Below are 21501 nucleotides of genomic sequence, written 5' to 3'. Positions count from 1 at the left end.
CACCATTTATTTATCTTACTAGATTTCTGCCCCCTGCTCTATGCCAGTTTGTTTTGTTCATCTCTCTGTATCCAGTGTTCTGTGCTTAGTTGGTGCTAAACATTGTTGAGTGAATATTCTGATTAACGCCGTTCAGTTCCAGGTGCTGTCATCAACATAACACTTAAGTGCATGCTTTGTATAGAGGACTTTGCAGTTAGTACTCAGCAAACTTACTCACTGGTGATCAGGGTACAACTGGAATTCCAGCTTAACCTTTTATTAATTCTAATGAATCAGTTTTCCCACGTCATTTAAAAATTATTTATTTGTTTATTTTGTTGCATCAGGTCTTAGTTGCAGCATGAAGGGTCTTTGTCTTGTTAGGCGGGATCTTTCAGTGCAGCACATGGACTCCCTAGTTGCAGTCCGTGGACTTCAGTAGTTGCAGCGCATGGGTTCGGTTGCCCTGTGGCATGTGGGATCTTAGTTCCCTAACCAGTGATCAAACCTGAGTCCCCTTCCTTGCAAGGTGGACTCTTTACCACTGGACCACCAGGGAATTCCCTTGCACATAACATTTTTAATACTACTGTTATTATTGAAGCCTTTAAGGGGAACTTCATCATAAACTTTTTTTGTGAAGAGGGGAATAATGAAGATGTAACTACCCAGTTGTTTATCAGAAATTTCACCGAAGCTAGAAAGATGTTAGAATATCCAACTTCCAGATTTCTTTTTCTTCATGGCTGTTGGTGTTTTGATTATCTATTTTCCTTCCAGCATTTGAGATGGATCCTTTAAAGCAGAAATCCCCAACCTTTTTGGTTCCAGGGACCAGTTCCATGGAAGACAAATTTTCCATGAACCAGGGGTAGGGGGGATGGTTTCGGGATGATTCAAGCACATTACATTTATTGTTCACTTTATTTATATTATTATTACATTAGTTCTGCCTCAGATCATCAGGCATTAGATCCCAGAGGTTGGGGACCCCTGCTTTAAAGAATACTCACGTTCTTACATACTTTTATATAAACTTGGGTCTGTTTCTGGGTATTTTCCTTTCCAGTTACTCTAATTTTTCTTCCCCTTGCCATACTAGACTTTTAAAAAATTGCTGTACCCCGTTTCTAAAAGGGAATATTTCAGGCATACAGAAAGCTTTAGAGATTGCATAATATATATCTGTGCACCAGCTGCCAAACTTTATCACATTTTCCTATTTTGCTATAGTAGATTTAGATCATTTTTCTTTTATCTTTTTTATAAAGTTATCATTCCCATACATTTACACTTTATAGGTGTGCAGTTTAGTGTTTTTTAGTACTTTGACAGAGTTGTGCAACCCTTACCACTGTTAATTCCGTAATATTGTCATCACACCTAAAAGAAGCATTCTCCCTGTATGAGTCTCTCTACTTCCTTGTCCAGCACCTGGCAACCACCCATCTGCTTTCTGCCTGTACTGGATTTTCCTGCTTTGGATGGTTCATATAACTGGAATTGTGCAAATATGTGCAAATATGTCTGACTTCTTTCATTTAGCATAATGTTTTCAAGGTGTACCCATGTAGCATGTTTTGGTACTTCATAGCTGAATAATAGTCGATTGTGTAGATATGCCATATTTTGTTTATCCATGTGTCGATGGATATTTCCGTTGTTTGTTGTTTAATCACTAAGTCACGTCCGGCTCTTTTTGCAACCCCATGGACTGTACCTTGCCGGGCTCCTCTGTGCATGGGATTCTCCAGGCAAGCATACTGGAGTGGGTTGCCATTTCCTTCTCCAGGGATCTTCCCGACCCGGGAATTGAACCTGCCTCTCCTGCACTGGCAGGTGGATTCGTTACCACTGAGCCACCTGGGAAGCCCTTGTTGTTTCTACTTTGTGGCTATTTTGAATAAGGTAGTTATTGAACATTTACATACAAAAAATTTGTAGACTTGCTTTCAGTTCTCTTTAATATGTGCCCAGGAGGGTTGTTGCTCAGTCATGTGGTAACTATTTTTAGCTTACTAAAGACCTGCCAAACTATCTTCCAAGGCAGCTGTGGCATTTTCCAGTCCCATCTGCAATGTATGATCATTTCTGTTTCTCAATATCCTTGCCAGTGTTTATTATTCTCCATTTTAAAAATTATACCCATCCCAGTGAATATGAGCCACAAAACCCTTTGTGGTTTTAATTTTCATTTACCTTAAGAGTAATGATGTTATTGTATGGCAGAAGCCAATACAACATTGTAATGCAATTATCCTCCAATTAAAAAAAAATAATGATATTGAACATTTTTTTCTGCTTTGGAGAAATTTCTGTTCAAATCATTTGTTTTTGTAGTAACAGCTTTATTAAGATAAAATTCAAATACTATGCAGTGCAGTTCACCCATTTACAGTGTACAATTCAGTGGTTTTTGTTTTGATATATCTGAATTTTAAAATCTTTTTTAAAAATTTATTTTTTATCAAAGGATAATCACTTTATAATATTGCTTTGGTTTCTGCCATACATCAACATAAATTAGCCATAGATATACATATGTCTCCTCCCTCTTGACCCTCCCTCCCACTTTCCCCCACCGCTCTAGGTTGCTGAAGAGCCCTGGTTCGAGTTCCCTGAGTCATACAGCAAATTTCCGTTGGCTGTCTGTCTATTCTGTATGGTAGTGTATACGGCTCCATGCTACTGTCTCCGTTTGTCTCACCCTCTCCTTCCTCCCTGCCACCCATGTCCGTAAGTCTGTTATCCATGTCTGCGTCTCCATTACTGCCCTGCCAATAGGTTCATTGGCACCATCTTTCTAGATTCCATATATATGCATTAATATATGATATTTGTTTTTCTCTTTCTGACTCGCCACACTCTGTGTAATAGGCTCTAGGTTCATCCACCTGATTAGAATAGACTCAGATGCGTTCCTTTTTATGGCTGAGTGCTATTCCAGTGTATCTACGTACCACAGCTTCTTTATCCATTCATCTATCAATGGACATCTGGGTTGCTTCTGTGTCCTGGCTATTGTAAATAGTACTGCAGTGAACACTGGGGGGTACACATGTCCTTTTGAATTTTGGTTTCCTCAGGTAAATGCCTAGAAGTGGTATTGCTGGGTCATATGATAGTTTTATTCCTAGTTTTTAAAACAATCTCCATACTGTCTTCTGTAGTGGCTGTATCAGTTTACATTCCCACCGACATTGGAGGATTTATTTATTTATTTACTTTTGGCCTTGTTGGGGGTCTTCATTGCTGCGCCTGGGCTCTCTCTAGTTGCACTGAGTGGGGGCTTCTCTCTAGTTGTGGTGCACAGACTTCTCACTACAGTGGCTTTTTTTGTTGTAGAGCATGGGCTCAGTAGTTGTGACTCTCAGGCTCTAGAACATAGGCTCAGTGGTTGTGGTACATGGGCTTTGTTGCTCTGTGGCATGTGGGATCTTCCTGGATCAGGGATCAAACTGGTGTTGCCTATATTTCGAGGCAGATTCCTAACCGCTGGACCACCAGAGAAGCCCACGGTTTCTTCATTTTAACTGCCACAGTATATTCATTCTTTTACTAAAGGGCAAATGCTTGTTACAAGTTAACATTGTACATGTTCTTCCATATACACGTATGTTGTAAGGATTTTTTCATCTACTTTCTGTGTTTTGTAGCAGTGTAAACTACATAGGACTAATCTCTCTTTTTTTTTTTTGGTTTGGCCTCAGGATTCTTATTCATTGATTTACAATATTATATTTGTTTTAGGTGTACAAGGTAATGATTAAATATTTTTATGGATTATATTCTATTTTTACATTTATTATAAATTATTGGTTATATTTATATTCTTGTAACTTATGTATTTTATACATAGTTCAGTTGCTCAGTCATGTCTGACTCTGCAACCCCATGGACCGCAGCACACCAGGCCTCCTGTCCATCACCAACTCCTAGAGTTTACCCAAACTCTTGTCCATTGAGTCGGTGATGCCATCCAGCCATCTCATCCTCTGTCGTCCCCTTCTCCTCCTGCCTTCAATCTTTCCTAGCATCAGGGTCTTTTCAAATGAGTCAGCTCTTCCCATCAGGTGGCCAAAGTATTGGAGTTTCAGCTTCAACATCAGTCCTTCCAGTGAACACCCAGGACTGACCTCCTTTAGGATAGACTGGTTGGATCTCCTTGCAGTCCAAGGGACCCTCAAGAGTCTTCTCCAACACAACAGTTCAAAAGCATCAATTCTTCGGCCCTCAGCTTTCTTTATAGTCCAACTCTCACATCCACTGCTTGACTACTGGAAAAACCATAGCCTTAACTAGATGGACCTTTGTTGGCAAAGTAATGTCTCTGCTTTTTAATATGCTGTCTAGGTTGGTCATAACTTTCCTTCCAAGGACTAAAGCGTCTTTTATACATAGTAGTTTCTGCTTATTGATCTCCTACCACTATCCACCCCCTCCTCACTTAGCTCATCTCACTGGTAACCTCTAGTTCTTTATATCTGCAAATTTTTTTCTGACTTCACTTCACTTATATATTCATTTGTTTGTTTATTTTTTTAGATTTCACATGTAAGTGATAAAATAAAGTATTTGTCTTTCTCTGTCTGACTTATTTCACTAAACATAATACCCTCTAGGTGCATCCATGTTGTTGCAAATTTTCATTTTTATGGCTGAGTAATATTCCATTACATATGTACACACCACATTTTCTTTATCCATTCATCTTGATTAACACTTAGGTCACTTCTGTATCTTAGTTATTGTAAATAACCCTGCTATAAACACTGAGGGGGCACGTATCTTGTTAAATTAGTGTGTTTTTTCTTCAGATATACACTCAGAATTGCTGGATCATATAATAGTTCCAGTTTGTTTTTTTTGAGGAGCTGCCATACTGTTTTCCATAGTGGCTGCAACAGCTTCCATTCCCACCAGCAGGGAATTTCCACCAACAGGGAATTCCCACATCCTTTCCAGCGTTTGTTATTTATGTTCTTTTTGATGATAGCCATGCTGACAGGTGTGCGGTGATGTCTCATTGTGGCTTTGGTTTGCATTTCCCTGATGAGCAGTGACGTTGAGCATCTTTTCATGTACCTGTTGTCTATTTGTATATATCTTCTTCGGAAAAATGTTTGTCACATCCTTTCCCCACTTCACCCCCGCCCTCCACTGCCCACGCTCACTTTTAATTGGTTTATTTATTTTTATTAAATATTGAGATGTTTGAACCATTTATGTGTTTTGAGTATTAACCCCATATTGGTCATATCATTTGTAGATATTTTTTTCATTCTATTATCTTCATTTTGTCAGTGGTTTCCTTTGCACTACAAAAGCTTTTAAGTTTAATTAGATCTCATTGTTTATATTTTTGCTTTTGTTTCCTTTGCTTTGAGACAGATCCAAAAAAAATATTGTTACCTTTTATGTCAAAGAGCGTTCTGCTTGTATTTTCTACTAGTTTTATGGTTTCTGGTCTTACCTTTATTTTTTTAATCTGTTTTGGGTTTATTTTTGTATATGGTATGAGATGTTCTAATTTCGTTTTTACATGCAGCTGTCCAGGTTTCCAGCTGTTGTTATTGAAAAGACTGTCTCTCCCCTACTGTATGTTCTTGCTTCCTTTATTTTGGCTTAATTGACCAAAAGTGCATGGCTTTATTTCTGGGCTCTCTATTCTGTTCCATTGATCTAGGTGTCTGTTTTTATGCCAGTACTATACTATTTTGATTACTGTAGCTTTCTGGTATAGCTTGAAGTCAGGCAGTGTGATTCCTCAAGCTGTATTCTTTTTTTCTTGATTACTTTGGCGATTTGGAGTCCATTTCATATAAATTTCCATATAAATTTTATGCCCCAACCACTAATGCCAAAGAAGTTGAAGTTGAACAGTTCTGTGAAGATGTACAAGAGCTTCTAGAACTAAAACCAAAAGAAGATGTCCTTTCGATCATAGGGGAATGGAATGCAAAAGTAGGAAGTGAAGAGGTTCCTAGAGTAACAGGCAAGTTTGGCCATGGAGTACAAAATGAAGCAGGGCAAAGACAAACAGTTTTGCAAAGTGAACACACTGGTCATAACAAACACCCTCTTCCAACATCACAAGAGATGCCTGTACACATGGACATCACCAGATGGTCAATATTGAAATCAGATTGATCATATTCTTTGCAGCTGAAGATGGAGAAGCACTGTACAGTCAGCAAAAACAAGACCGGGAGCTGACTGTGGCTCAGATCATGAACTCCTTATTGCCAAATTCAGACTTAAATTGAAGAAAGTAGGGAAAACCACTAGACCATTCAGGTATGACCTAAATCAAATCCCTTATGATTATACCATGGAAGAGACAGATAGATTAAAGGGATTAGATCTGACGGACAGAGTGCCTGATGAACTATGAATGGAGGTTAGTAACATTGTACAGGAGGCAGTGATCAAAACTATCCCCAAGAAGAAGAAATGCAAAAAGGCAAAATGGTTGTCTGAGGAGGCCTTACAAATAGCTGAGAAAAGAAGAGAAGCAAAAGGCAAAGGGGAAAATGAAAGATAAACCCATCTGAATGCAGAGTTCCAAAGAACAGCAAGGAGAGAAGAAAGCCTTCATCAGTGATCAATGCAAAGAAATAGAGGAAAACAATAGAATGGGAAAGACTGGAGATCTCTTCAAGAAAATTAGATACCAAAAAAAAAAAAAAAAAAAAAGAAAATTAGATACCAAGGGAACATTTTATGCAAAGATGAGCACAATAAAGGACAGAAACGGTATGGGCATAACAGAAGCAGAAGATACTAAGAAGCGGTGATAAGAATGTACAGAAGAACTATACAAAAAAGATCTTCGTGACCCAGATAAACACAATGGTATGATCACTCACCTAGAGCCAGACATCCTGGAGTGCAAAGTCAAGTGGACGTTAGGAAACATGACTGTGAACAAAGCTAGTGGAAGTGATGGAATTCCAGCTGATCTATTTCAAATTCTACAAGATAATGCTGTACAAGTGCTGTACTCAATATGCCAGCAGATTTGGAAAACTCAGCAGTGGCCACAGGACTGGAAAAGGTCAGGTTTCATTCCAATCCCAAAGGCAATGCCAAGAATGTTCAAACTACGACACAATTGCATTAATTTCACACTCTGGCTAAGTAATGCTCAAAATTCTCCAAGCTAGGCTTCAACAGTCCTGAACCAAGAATTTCCAGATGTTCAAGCTGAATTTAGAAAAGGCAGAGGAACCAGATCCAATGCCAGTATCCATTGGATCATATAAAAAGCAAAAGAATGCCAGAAAAACATCTACTTCTGCTTCATTGACTACGCTAAAGCCTTCAACTGGGTGGATCACAATAAACTGTGGAAAATTCTTAAAGAATGGGAATACCAGACCACCTTACCTACCTCCTGAGAAACCTATATGCAGATCAAGAAGCAGCAGAACCAGACATGAAACAACAGACTGATTTCAAATTGGGAAAGGAGTACGTCAAGGCTGTTTATTGTCACCCTGCTTATTTAACTTATATGCAGAGTGCATCATGCCTAATGCCAGACTGAATGAAGCAGAAACTGGAATCAAGATTCCTGGGAGAAATACCAATAACCTCAGATATGCAGATGATACCACCTTTTTTAATGGCAGAAAACGAAAAGGAACTGAAAGAGTGTCTTGATGAAAGTGAAAGAGGAGAGTGAAAAAGCTGTCTTAAAACTCAAGATTCAAAAAGCTAAGATCACATGAAGTCCCATCACTTCATGGCAAGTATATGGGGAAACAGTGGAAACAGTGAGAGGCTTTATTTTCTTGGGCTCCAAAATCACTGCAGATCGTAATTGCAGCCATGAAATTAAAAGACGCTTACTCCTTGGAAGAAAAGCTATGACCAATGTAGACAGCATATTAAAAAGCAGGGACATTACTTTACTGACAAGTTCCTGTATACTCAAAGCTATGGTTTTTCCAGTAGTCATGTGTGGATATGAGAGTTGGACCATAAAGATAGCTGAGCGCTGAAGAACTGATGCTTTTGAACTGTGGTGCTTGAGAAAACTCTTGAGAGTCCCTTGGACTGGAAGGAGATCCAACCAGTCAATCCTAAAGGAAATCAATCCTGAATATTCATTGGAAAGACTGATGCTGAAGCTGAAGCTCCAATACTTTGGTTACCTGATGAGAAGAACTGACTCATTGGAAAAGACCCTGATGCTGAGAAGGATTGAAGTCAGGAGGAGAAGGGGATGACAGAGGATGAGATGGTGGGATGGCATCACTGACTTGATGGACCTTAGTTTGAGCAAACTCAGGGAGATGGTGAAGGACAGGGAAGACTGGTGTGCTGCAGTCGTGGGGTTGCAAAGAGTCAGATAGACCGAGCAACTGAACAACAACAACAACAGTGTTTCCATCTATATTTTAGGATTACTTGTCCTAGTTCGGTGAAAAGGCCTGATAGGCATTTTGATAGGGATTGCATTAAATCTGTAGATAGCTTTGGATAGTGTGGACATTTGGCAATATTAATTCTTCTAAGACATGAACATGGGATATCTTTCCATTTCTTCGCATCATCATCAGATTCTTTCATTCATTTCAGAATATAGTTTTCAAAATAAAGGTCTTTTACCTCCTTGATTAGGTTTATTCCTAGATATTTTATTATTAGTAGTACAATTTTAAATGGGATTGTTTTCTTGATATCTCTTTTTGGTAATTTGTATGTTGAAAAGCAGGATTTATTCCTTGAAGAGTTCGTTTTTCTTCTTCCTGAGGAGGCTGCTTGTGACCCCTGTGTCACCTCTATCAGTCCTCCATGATGTGAACATACCTTTCTCTTCCTAGTGCTGAATTAAATGAGAACACCGTGCCCATCCGTGGAGACTCTCTGGCTCTGATGCGAACCACACCTGCAGAAAGTGGGTCTGCTCTAAAGGTAACAATTACTGCCACTTTTTAAGGTTTCTCCTCACATTCTACTGAGTTGAATCTTGGTTATACAGGACATCTGGTGAGTTCTGATGGACACCAGAACTTAAGCTGTGAAAAAAGCACTGAACCTCACTTCTCTAGGGAGAATCCTATTATCACATCCTATTGTCAAACCCAGGAGTAGCTCAGGGTTTCTTATTCATTTTTGAGTTATTTGTTGTTATTTTGTTTTTTAGATGATCTCTTATTTTTGGTTTTGTATGCTGATTCTACTTCCCTAGTGTCTGAAACAGAACACTGCACATAGTAGGCAGTAAATAAGTATTAATTGATCAAAAGTAATATTCTGAAATTGTGTTGTGTTATAACCAGCTTATCTCAAATCCTACCTTTCTTGTATCCACTTGTCAAACACCCATTGTTGTTTAGTTGCTAACTTGTGTCCGAGTCTTTTTGCAACCCCATGAACTGTCGCCCACCAGGCTGCTCTGTCCGTGGGATTTTTTAGGCAAGAAAACTGGAGTGCTTTCCCATTTCCTTCTCCAGGGGATCTTTCTGACCCAAGTATCAAACCTGCAGGTGGATTCTTTACCACTGAGTCACCTGGGAAGCCCCATATACCCATACCAGTTCAGAAATCATAGAAACCCAGTTCATTGCCCTGGGAATGTTTTAATTTACAATTTAAGCAACAAATTATTTTTGTAAATGAACAGTTACCATTTGTTCTTATATTGCATAAGCACATTTATCATAGAAATTTACCAAATATTTTATAAAAAGAAAAAAATTAGCAATTACCTATATTCCCACTAGTCAAAAAAACTTTGGGGTTTTAAAAAAGGAACCTAAAATATTTTCAATCCAGAGATTCCTTTCTGCTAATTAAAATCCTAAAATGATATATTGACATGTTTAATCATTGAAAATCATTAGGTGGAACCTCAGATGTGTCTTGGAACAGAGAAGGACATTTGTCCTCCAAATTTATTGCATATTGTGTACCAGGATAGCATGCTAGGCTTTGAAAATTAAAAAATGACTGAGACACGGCCTCTTCTTTCAAACTGCTTTATAGTACAGTTGGAGAGAGGATTTTAATACATTGTGGCGGAGATATGCACAGGCTCTTTTGGGGCTCACTAGGTCACATGGGGAAGAAGGAGTGGGATAGGAGGAGGGAGATATGAGAAGGGAGAGGACAGTTACTTCATTTGTGGGATTAAAATTCAGTTAACACTGAACTGGAGATGTACCGTGGCCTGAGGACAGACAGACAGAAATGTATAAATAAAGGGTACACCCTGGGTACTTACTGCTCTTATTTCCAGACTTGAATTTCATCTTTTATCCTTTTAACATTCTTGCTGTGCATCCCCCCAACACATACACATACACTGCTGTACAGAACTCTGTTTGTATAAGGTGCTTCAAATATTGATTAGACAAAAGTATTAAAGTTTGTGGGGGAAATTTACATTATACTCCTTTGTGAACATTAGAGCACCCACATGTGTGAATAAAGAAGCACTGGAAGTTCAGGCCTCTCCTTACTTGCTGGCTCCTTGCTGGCTGAACCTTTTACCTCCATTCTCTAGTTCAAGAGCTGAGAGCCAGGACAGTCCTAAACCCTACCCAAGTCTTGTCTTACCAGAAGGAATAACTGTATGAAAATTCACAAAACCCTTGAGTGTTTTAAAGTTCTGACTGTAGGCTAAGTTCTCTCCAACACAAGTGAGATCACTGATAACTATGGCTCCTGAATGTCCCCATTTGTTTTAAGATTAACACCAGCCAGGCATGGGTCCAAATTATACACTGCAAGGATATGGAAAAAACTGTGATTAATGGGTCGTTTGACATCTGTGTATCTTGTCTTCCACAGGATGCTACAGATGAACTGGATGCCTTGCTGTTGTCTCTAACTGAGAATCTCCTTGACCACACAACCACACCTCAGGTAAAGATGCTTTAAAACAGGAAGATGGAAAAGTATTTCTGTTTGAAATTATCCCTGCTAGATGCCAATTTTTACCTTGTCTATAATTTAGTAAGACTTTTCATTTCATGAATTTATATTTCAGTAACCACGTAGCATTGCTTTTCTATACTAAGTTCTGCCAACTTCTCTGTGTGTCATTACATAACCACATGTTAACTGTGAACCTATTTGTAACTAAAGTGAAAGTCCCTCAGTTGTGTCTGACTCTTTGCAACCCCATGGACTGTAACCTACCAGGCTCCTCTATCCATGGAATTCTCCAGGCAAGAATACTGGAATGGGTAGCCGTTCCCTTCTCCAGGGATCTTCCCAACCCAGGGATTGAACCTGGGTCTGCCACATTGCAGGCAGATTCTTTAATCATCTGAGCCACTAGTGAAGCCCAAGAATACTGAAGTGGGTAGCCTATCCCCTCCTCCAGGGGATCCTGCCAACCCAGGAATTGAACCGGGGTCTCCTACATTACAGGAGGGTTCTTTACCAGCTGAGCTACCAGAGAAGCTCTTTTTGTAACATCATCCTATGAAACAGCATGAGAGGAACATGTGGGGGTAAACCAGCTTCTTAAGAGTTCAGACAATAAAGAATTTTAATTGAAAAATAAAACATTTACAGAAAGATGGAATCATAAGAATGGTTGACATTAAACACATTGATCTTTATTTGAGTTTGAGAGATACTGTGTTAAGTACTGTGTGTGCATGCTAAGCCATGCCCAACTGTGAGCATGATACAAATAAAAAACAGTCCCTTCCCTCCAGAGACATGGAGACTAGTTGGGATGGAAGGTACACAGAAGCCTCATTTAGTGCCTAATGACTCGTGTACTGGGACTGCTGTGACATCACCTGAAGGCTTGGAAGTACAGGTGGTACTCAGGTGTGTGTGTGTGTATCACTGGAGAGCGTAAAAAAGCACAGATCGCTGGTCTCCACCCTCGGAGTTTCTGACATGGTGTGTGTGGGGTGGAGCCTGAGAAGCTGCGTTTCTGACCGCTCCCAGGAGTTCAGATGTGGGCCAGGAACCACCAGCTGATATCAATAAACAGAGACTTTACCAGATGCACAGACAGAAAATATAAGGGATGTTGGCAGTATTGGGCCACAGTAATCCTTTAACCAGATAAAACAGGTAGCTTCTAAGACTAATAAAAGATAGCCTGAAGCTGAAGAAGGAATCCTTGGGGCCCAGCTCAGAACACTTATTGTGTGACTATGCTTTCTCGCAGGTGGGTGGGTGATACAGTGATGAAAATGAATTTCATTAAAAGCATTTTCTATCACTAGTATATTTTTACTTCCCTGCAAATTTAAATGTTCTCTTTGTTTTAAATAAAAATGTAGAATATGATGCATTTTGGATTCTGCATATAAGCTTTCCTACTATGCTTACTAATTTATAGTTATTAGAACTGTAATACTCTTCTACTAAATTGAGCTTTTTAAGTGATTTTGATATGTGATGAGACCAGTCCAGCATCATTATGCTGATATTTTGCTGTTTTTGATTGTTAGTTCTTTCAGATGGTTTTTAGAATAACTTTGTCAAGTTTCACTCCCTTGAAAGCCTTTGAAGTTTTAATTACGACTGTATTAAATCCATAAATTAACTTGAGGAAAGAACTGATATATTTGTGATTATCTTCTTGGCCAAGAGTATGTTTTTCTCATCCAAGATTTCCTGTTTCTCCTAAAAGTTATGTAGTTATAGTCTCCTCAATATAAATTTTTTGTTTTCCTATTTTTGTTATTTCCAGACCCTTTATGTTTTTTTTGCTAGTAAGATTTTTTACCCATTAAAGTATTTAGGACTTAACAGAGAATAGTCTGTAATGTCCTCTACAAGTCTTCTCTGTTCTTTGTTAGGTTAAGTCCTAAATGCTTTATAGTTTTGTTGATGTTGTGAATGGTATTTAATTTTTTACTATTGAATTTGTAAGTTGATTTTGTGTTTAGGAAACTTGCTGAGTTATTTTCAGTAGTCATTCTGCTGATTCTCTCAAATATTCTGTCAGTTTTTGGGGTGTGTTTAGTATCTCTGTCTGCAATTATTGGTTAATCCATTTCTTAACCTATTGTTGGATCTTTCAATTTTGTGTGTATTTTGAAGATAGATGCATGTTTGTTGATTGTAATTATACTTTCTTGAGCTCCTTTTAACACTTTATTTATTTTTTTTTTTTTTTGAGAACTAAAATTATATGACACTTTTATTTTAGGATGCAAAAACAAAAATGAGCAAACAAACAAACAAAAAACTTGAAATAGGCTTGTCAAATGATGTAAATTCATCCTTTCCATGGAAGCAGAAGGTAGATCCTACCACAAAGAAAAGATGCTTAATTAATGGAGGTTAAATTTTAAAAGTACAATTAAAATGAAAATAATGAGGCATAACTTTCTGAAAATACTAGGTTTTATTCACCTCCCTAAGATAACCAATAACCATACTATTAGTTAATCAGCTTTTCTTATAGTAAATAATGTCACCTGACATACAAGAACCTGTTAATCTAAATTATCAGATGTAGTCTTACTGGAAATTCTTAACCATATACTTGTCTTGACAAGTTTTGCTTTTCGAACGATGAATTGTCTTAATGCAAGTCATTGTATTTCTGTAACAAAGTAATGAAAGGCACAGCTCTTGCAAGCAAACTGAAACCCATTCAACCAGCTGAAAAAATACTTTGGTTCTTCAGGAAAAAACTTAGCAAGACAAAAAAATCTGGTTCATTTCACAGTTCTGTTCATTTTCATAGCTTTAATCTGACAGTTACATGATAAAAATATTCCAAGAAGAACCAAACTATATAGCAATGGACGAACATGCGTGAGAGATTCTGTGCATTCGATGCAGCTGGCAGAAAAACTAGTTAAAATGCTAAGTAGAACAAATTTGGTCTTTAAAATATCAGTTCCTTTCCTTTAAAAAAAACCTCTGAGTCTACCAGGAAAATACAAAAGCATAAGGCTGTAAGGAAACAATAGCTGTGTCCAGGCTATTACAGTGCGGTCATCCTCAGGGCCTCATACACTCTGCTTCACTGCTGCTTGCACTCGGCTGGGTTTTGATCCTTCTTTGGGTCATAGTCTGGATCATTTTCCTCATCTCCTTCTTCTTCCCCTTCCTCATCCGCTTCTTCACCTTCTTCATCATAATCATCATCGTCATCTTCAATATCTTCTCCAGTGAAGTATAACACGGATCTTGGGATTATACGCTCACGTAAAAAGTGACCAATTTCAAAGTCTGCAGCGAGGATAGCTTCAGAATCATCATCCAGATCTCCACTCTCAGGAACTTCAGGAGGGGCAAAAAAATTAAAGAAAGAGTCTTTAGAAACTGTTTTGGTCACAGTACGAACTGTCCCACGTCCCTTGTGTTTCTGCTTCTTCTTAATCGTTTTCAAAGTGACATTCTTCCCTTTTTTCCAATCTATCTGGCACCCTGTACAACCCATAATTTCTGGTCCATCAAAAGAAAAGGGATCAGAATCATCTGGTTCTGACCTCATCCTGTATGTCTTTGTCAACACTTCATTTGTGAAATATTTATTGGGTTCAAAGTGAAATTCTAAGACAAAACTCATAGGTTGACCAGCATCTGAGAACTTCACTTTAATATCTTTCAAGTGCTTCAGAATAGGCTCATCATGTTCCTGAACCATATCACTGAGCAAGTCAACATTCTTAAAAACGGTCAACCAAAACTCAGGAATTCCCTTGGGATCTTCTTTTTCTTCATCCTTTTTCTCATCTTCAATCTTGGCCTTTTCTTTTAGCTCCTCCGAAATTTCATCTTCCTCGTCTGGTTTCCATTCACATTCTTCTTCTGTAGGTTCATAAATGGCATTAATGATCTCAAATCACTTATCAAACAGAGGCTGATAAAGAACAGCATACTTTCTTTCAAGATCATGAACTTCCTCATAGAATTTGGCTTCTATCTGTGCACATTTTACTTGAAGGTTTTTGAGAGCATTCACTCGTCTTTTAACTACCCTAGGCAAGCTTTCAATGTATCCTGTTGGTGTTTCTACCAGACCATCAAGTCTTTCTTGAAGGGCTGCAAGAATCTGAGGATTTTCCATCATCTGAACAGTCAGCTGACGCGCTTTGATTTTTGTTTCTTCACCAGTTTCTTCTTCTTCTACTTCTTCAACATCATCCAAATCTTGATCAAGTTCAGACTGTTCTTTGTTGTTGATGTCTGCCATGTTGTACAAATGCCAAGTATCGGTGGCGAGAGCGGGGAGCCAAGCGGCCCGAGCTGCGCAGGCAGTGACTCAGGGCAGCGGCGGGAGGAGCAGGAGGCGGCGCCGCGAGCAGATGGCGCTAAAAAAGGCCTTTTAACACTTTAAAGCACCCTTCTTTGTCCCTTTTTTCCTCTCTTTATTTCCCTTTTGATTGATAAAAATTTGACTACGTAGCTTGAAGTTTGAATTGCCTTAAATCGAATTTTCTATTAATTTATTTTCAGTTATTTTGGATCTATTTGTTTTAAGTGGACCTGTTGTAAACAGCATTTTGTTGGATCTTGTTTTTTATTTAGATCTTATTCAAAAGTCTCTATGCTTTGATTGAGTTTAAAGCCACTTATATTTACTGTAATTATTGTTACTATAGGACTTCTTTCTGCCAAACCATTTTTTGTTTACTTTTACTGTACTTCTTTTCTCTCTTTTATTTTCTGTGGTTAAAAGTTCATTTCTTAATATTGGTGGGAAAGTCATATTTTATATATATAAAAAATATTTATTTTTTATTAATTTGGCTGTGCCTTGTCTTAGTTGTGGCACGCGGGATCTAGTTTCCTGACCAGGCATAGAACCTGGGCCCCTTGCATTAGAAGCATGGAGTCTTAGCCACTGGACCACCAAAGGAAGTCCCTTTATTTTGTGTTTTTATTCTTTTGGTAGTTACCTAAATTACTAAGACCTGGACTTATATTAATTTTTTCTTATCAGAATGTCACCAGTGCAAGGGCTAGTCTGAGTTTGCGTAAAACAGGGAGAGTTGGGAGTTCATTAGATGACTGTTCTACACATAAAAGTGAGATCTAAAAAGACTGTACCAAAGGCCCTATGAGTCAGTAGTAGTGTGGGTATTTTTATTCTGTTTGCTGCATGCATAATTAGAAAATGGACTGTATAGAGACAGATTTTTTTTCTGTGTACTTTCTTTTTTGCTGTTTCATTTGAATTAGTCACAGGTCCCTGTTCAAGAAGGCTGTGATTATTTGTAATGAACTGAAATGAAATTTCAGAAAATAAATATTAAATGTAATGCTAGGGATTGGGGAAATCCTAGTGAATGACCTGAAAGTAGTAGTAGCATTCAGATTCCACCCCCCACCCATGCATTTGATAGCAGAAGAAAGCATTATGAGTGTAATTATAAAAATTCAGTCTTCCCTAAAAATAAATACATGTGTATGTATGTTTTTTTCAGGTGTCTTCAACATCAGTGATCACACCCCGTTGGATTGTGCCAGTAAGTTAATGATATTTAGAATTTTTCTTTCTGTTCCCCTTACAGAATGAGGCCTGAAGCAGTACCAGGTTCTTACTTTTCCCTGAAAACCTGGGGTCATCATCAAAGCTCTTTTAATTAAAGTTACTGGCTTCAAACTAGTGATTTAACTTTTCTGTTTGTAAATGTGTAAGGGTACTCACAAAAATAAAAATAAAAATCTGATGTGAAGGATGGTAAAAGGAAACAAAAAAAAACAAAACAACTGTGGTCATAAACATCCTCCCCATTACCATAATTATTGGAGAAGACGGCTTGGAGCTGAAGTGCTGGTTGTCAGGGAGGTGTGATCACCTCCTCTCAGATGTGTTGTGTGTCTTTCTCAGCAGAGCACTGTCCTTCCTAATGGGCTTGCAGGAAATGGGTTTTCCCTGACTGGGAAGGAAGGGCTGGGCAGCAGAGAGCTCATCTCTCCCCCAGCGCCATTCTTGGTGGACGCCGTGACCAGGTGAGGAATTATTTCTCAGTTGCACTTCTTAGGCATCTGTTAGGAGGAAAGAAGTAATAAAATAAATTGTATTTAAAGCAATAATGTCCATTCTTTAACCAAACTTAATTGAAACTGAATAGATCTCTTCCTCTGTTAATTAGAGTAGTGTTTTTTCTTTTTTCTTGTCAGTAGCAATTTTCTACAAAATTATGAAGTAGACCTTATTTTTTTTAATTGGAAGTCTTTATTAGATAAAGATGTTAATAGATCTATCTTTAAAATTTTATATTTCTTTGAAAATTGATTTATGTCTTTTCCTATCATGCTTTACTGTTATGTTGTCCATCAGTACAGAGGAAGAGGTGCAGATAAGGGTAGGGCAGGGGATTCCCAAGGTGAGGGCTCTGGTATAGCTTTCACTGAAGCCTGCTTGTTGCAAACTCATTTTAGCATATTGCTTGCCACAAACAGAAACTGAACTCAGAAGAGCTTTTATTCAGCATGTAATTCTTCAGCTTTTGTTAGGAGCAAGACTGTGCCTCTTTTGCAAAAGATTTTGCCTTCATTTCTTACCTCTGACTTTTTCATGGGTGTGTTTGCTGTTTCTCACATCTTCCTGGTGTTGAGAATGCAGATCAATTGTAGTAGATGCTTTAGAGGAAAAAAAAATCCTAAGTATAAAGGAAAAGTTACTAGAGATGGTTAATTTGAGAGAAATTCATAGTTCATTTTAAAATTGTTGTCTTACCTCTATAGTTTTTAATATAATTGTTTACTCAACAAATACTGATTGAATATTAGGTACCAGGCATACTTCTAACTGGCATTGAAGAGAGCTGTGAACAGGATGGATGTGGGACCTGTTTCCCTAAACATTTGTATGACTAGTAGTACCCACTGTTAAAGTAGAGATTACCTGCAGAGAGCCAGGTAATAATTCTCTGTAATGGAGTTTACACAGTAAAATGTGAGTGCTTATAGATTTCCAAATGTTAAGTCACAGATGACATCAGGGCCTTGTCTCCATTCCTTCCCAAAGCAAATAATCATAAAGGAGTTAGGTTAAAAATAACAGATACTACACCTGAAGCTAGTATAATATGTTAGGATCTTAATGAGGAAAACATGACAGTAAATCAGTGAAACACTAGAGTCCAGAAGCAAACCCACACAAATACAGTTCCCTGATTTATGAAAAATGATGGTGCAGGGCTGAAGGGAAACAGTGGTCTCTCAGTCAGTCAGCCTGACAAGTTAAATATCCTTGTGGGGAAAAATTAATCTTGACCCAACCTCATACTGCACACCAAAATCTATTTTAAGTGCACTGAAAATCTGAAATGTCCATAAATAAAGGTTTTAGCAAAAAATATAAGTACACATCCTTGTGGCCTTGAAATAAGCAAAGTTTTTTTAAACAAGTCATAAAATGCTGTACTCATTCAGGAAAAATTGACAACTTGGATTGTATCAAAAAAGCTTCTATTTATCAACAGATACAATTTCAAGCACTCAGAAAAGAAGCCACACAGTAGAGAAGACAGCTGCCACTTCCCCCTCTCTCTGACTCTCTCTTTCTCACAAAGGACTGATCCAGAATATATAAAGAGCTCTTGTGAATCAACAAGAAAAATGCAGCTCAATAGAAAAATTGGCAAAAGAGTTGAAAAGCAGTTCACAAGAAGGATATCCAGATGGCCAGTAAACCATTAGGTGATGTACATCTTGACAAGTCATTGAGAAATACAAATTCAAGCCACTGTGATACCACTCCTTACACCTAAAATGGCTCAAGTGAAAGAGACATGTAGTACCAAGTAGAGATGAAGTCATAGGGCAACAGAAACTCTAAATTTAAATAACTGTGTTGCACATAGATTTGGCAGTATCTATGAAAGCTGAAAATACTCTTATGTGCATACTCAAGAGAAATACAAATATACATCCATTAAAGGTATGTACAAAAATGTTTATAGCAACTGTATTAATCATAGTCAAAATTGAAAACTTAAAAAAAAAAACCCATTAGCAGTCAACTAGATAAATACTAGACTAGAGCAGTGAAAACTAATGAACTAACTGTGGCAGAGAAACACTGATGAGTTGCTTATACCGAGTTATGTTAAGTATTTATTGCTGTGTAACAGATTACCACACATTTAGCAACTTAAAACAGCTCAGGTTTCTGTAACCTCATCCCTGTGGCTCAGGAGTCTGGATACAACTTAGCTGTGTCCTCTGCTGTAGAGACTCTCCCAAGTGCCAGTCGGGGAGTTGACCAGAGCTGGGCTCTCAGCTGAAAGATCAGGTGGAGGAGGCTCTGCTGACAGGATTCAGTTCCTGAGGGGCTGCAGGCCAAGGGCGTCCATTTTTAGCTGACTTGAAGCCAAAGGCTGCCCTCAGGACTTGCCGTGGAGCCTTTATTTCCACAGAGCCAGCAAACCAGGAAGGCACTGGGACACTTGCCCGCCACCCGGAAGTCCCCATCTGTACTGTAATCCCAGGGGTGAGAACCAGTTACTTTTGCTCCAGTCTGTTGGTTAAATCGCGGGGCCTGCAATGCTCAGGGGAGGAAGTCATGTAAGAGTGCCAGGAAGTTTGGGTCACTGGGGGTCATCTTATAGTGTCTGTACCACAATAATGGTGAGCAAAGTAAAGTTCAGAAAGAGGCCCAGCTCTCGAGGAACCAAGCAGTGATTCCTCTCGAGGTAGCTAGTTTCAGAGCCCTAGGGACGTTCTGTTTCCTGATCTGTGTGCTGATGATACAGGTGTGGCTAGTGTGTGAAACTACACTACAAATATTCTACAAACTCCTGCTGCTTTGTGCACTTCAGCACGTGAATGTTACAATCAGTAACGTGTTCAAAAGAATGGCGCTGGCGTTGCATCTTGCGCTATGTAAATCTTATTTTAAAGGCTTAGGAGAGGAGACAACGGCAGTGGAGAGAACGAATAAGTTTGGGGAGCAGTGAAATGACACAGGAGTGGTAAATCGATTGACAGAGAGGAGAAAACTGAGATCTAAGCCTGAAATGGGGAGGGAATGGAAACTGGAAAAGTAAGAAGCACATTCTCACTATAGCTCTGAGGAAAGTCTCAGGAGGTAGAGGGACCAAATATCATGAAGATGGTCCAGGTGGAGCTGAGAACCTGAGACTTGGTGGAAAGCATCTAGACCCATTTAGAACTCTCCCTCCCCACGCTGCTGACACTGCCCTGATTCTGGAGGCTTACCTCTGGAGGAGCTGAGCAGGCGAGGCCCTGGATTTGGGGACCCTGTTGGGAGGAAGGCCCTGAAGAGCTGAATACAGAGGTTAACTCAGTGCCTGCATGCCAAGGTGTGAAACCCCCAATTGTTGTTCAGTTTCCAGCTTCCAGAATGCTGTGGGTCACATGTAAAAGTCTCAGATGAGAACTTACTTCAGAGGCTTATACTCTAGAGAACCTGACTGACTCAGAGTGACTGATACTTGTAGATCCCAGGAAATCTGCCTACTAACTCGTCTTGGAAGTCTGTAGTTAATGGGTTTTGCCCACACATACAGTTTCCAGACAGCATTCCCGTGCTTCATGCTCAAGTGTGAACAGACTGCTTCCTTAAATATGAAGAGAGCCAAAGATTATCAGGTATGTGAGGAAAGACCAAAGCAGTTCAGCTTGAAAAGGCAACAAGGAAGAAATAAAGGAATGTGAGTATCAAAAATTTTGTAAAATGATTGATAGTGTGAGAAAGAAGATACTGTATTCACTCAATAATAGCAGGAGATTAAAAAAGAAGAGGAACAGAAAAGAAGAAAGTATTCCCAGAAATTATTAACCAAGTTACAAATAAGATCCAAAGAATGCTTGGAAGATAAGATTCAGGAAATCTCCAAAAAAGTAGAATAAAAAGCTGGAAATTGGGACAGAAGAGAAAATTCAGGGATTGGTCTAGGAAGTCCAATATGTGAATCACTGGAGAGCCAGAAGAAAGAAACAGAGTAAATAAAAGTGACAAAAATATAGAAAAGAATCAAGATTTTTCCAGAACATAAGTACTTGAGTTTTAGATTAAAGGAGCTCAGTCAGTATCCAGTAACACAGTGAAAATAGATGACACCACGGAACATGATGAGATTTCAGAATATCAAATTTAAGAGAGGATGTAGGTCTTCAGAGAGGGCAGGAGAAGAGTACTTAAAAAGGACTGGTAATCAGACGATAGCAGACTTTACTGAAGCTAGGAGATAATAAATAGAGCAGTGCCTGCAGACTCTGGAGAAGAATCGTTTCCATCTCGTATTTTATACCCAAACTATCAATGCAGTGTGAGATTAAAATGACATTTTCAGGAGTTCCCTGGTGGTTCAGTGGTTAGGCCTCAGTGCTTTCACTGCCAGGGCCTGAGTTCAGTCCCTGGTCAGGGAACTAAGCTCTGCCACATGCCACATTACATAGCCAAAAAAAAAGAGAAGAAATTTAAAAACATAGAATTCCTCTAAAATATATGCTTCTAAGGTGGCTTTTGTCAGGAAGCTACTTAACTGGAGGATGTGTTCCATCAAAGTAGAGTGATTATAATTGGCTATACCCCAATACAAAATAAAAAGTTTAAAATTTGAAAATAAATAGAAGGTTTAAAAAAAAAAGAAAACC

At 38.6% G+C, this 21501-nt stretch overlaps 1 protein-coding gene and 1 pseudogene across 3 annotated transcripts in view; one reads left to right on the top strand and one right to left on the bottom strand.

The window, feature by feature from the left end:
• The window catches only part of EPB41L5 (erythrocyte membrane protein band 4.1 like 5), a 169893-nt gene that overhangs the window by 142549 nt on the left and 5843 nt on the right, over nucleotides 1–21501 (top strand). For 2 of the 3 annotated variants that reach the window (XM_040228958.1, XM_040228959.1), the window contains exons 21-24: nucleotides 8814–8904; nucleotides 10786–10860; nucleotides 16356–16397; nucleotides 16763–16884. In XM_040228958.1, coding sequence (XP_040084892.1) covers nucleotides 8814–8904; nucleotides 10786–10860; nucleotides 16356–16397; nucleotides 16763–16884 — 330 coding nt within the window. The remainder of the gene's footprint in view (nucleotides 1–8813; nucleotides 8905–10785; nucleotides 10861–16355; nucleotides 16398–16762; nucleotides 16885–21501) is intronic. The other variant, XM_040228960.1, reaches the window with a different exon arrangement.
• Nucleotides 13300–15242, bottom strand: LOC120854718 (annotated as a pseudogene).

The sequence above is a fragment of the Oryx dammah genome, unplaced genomic scaffold, assembly GCF_014754425.2.
Source record: "Oryx dammah isolate SB20612 unplaced genomic scaffold, SCBI_Odam_1.1 HiC_scaffold_27, whole genome shotgun sequence".
NCBI lineage: Eukaryota > Metazoa > Chordata > Mammalia > Artiodactyla > Bovidae > Oryx > Oryx dammah.
Note: the sequence above shows the minus strand (reverse complement) of the source record. Positions and strands in the feature narration are given on the sequence as shown.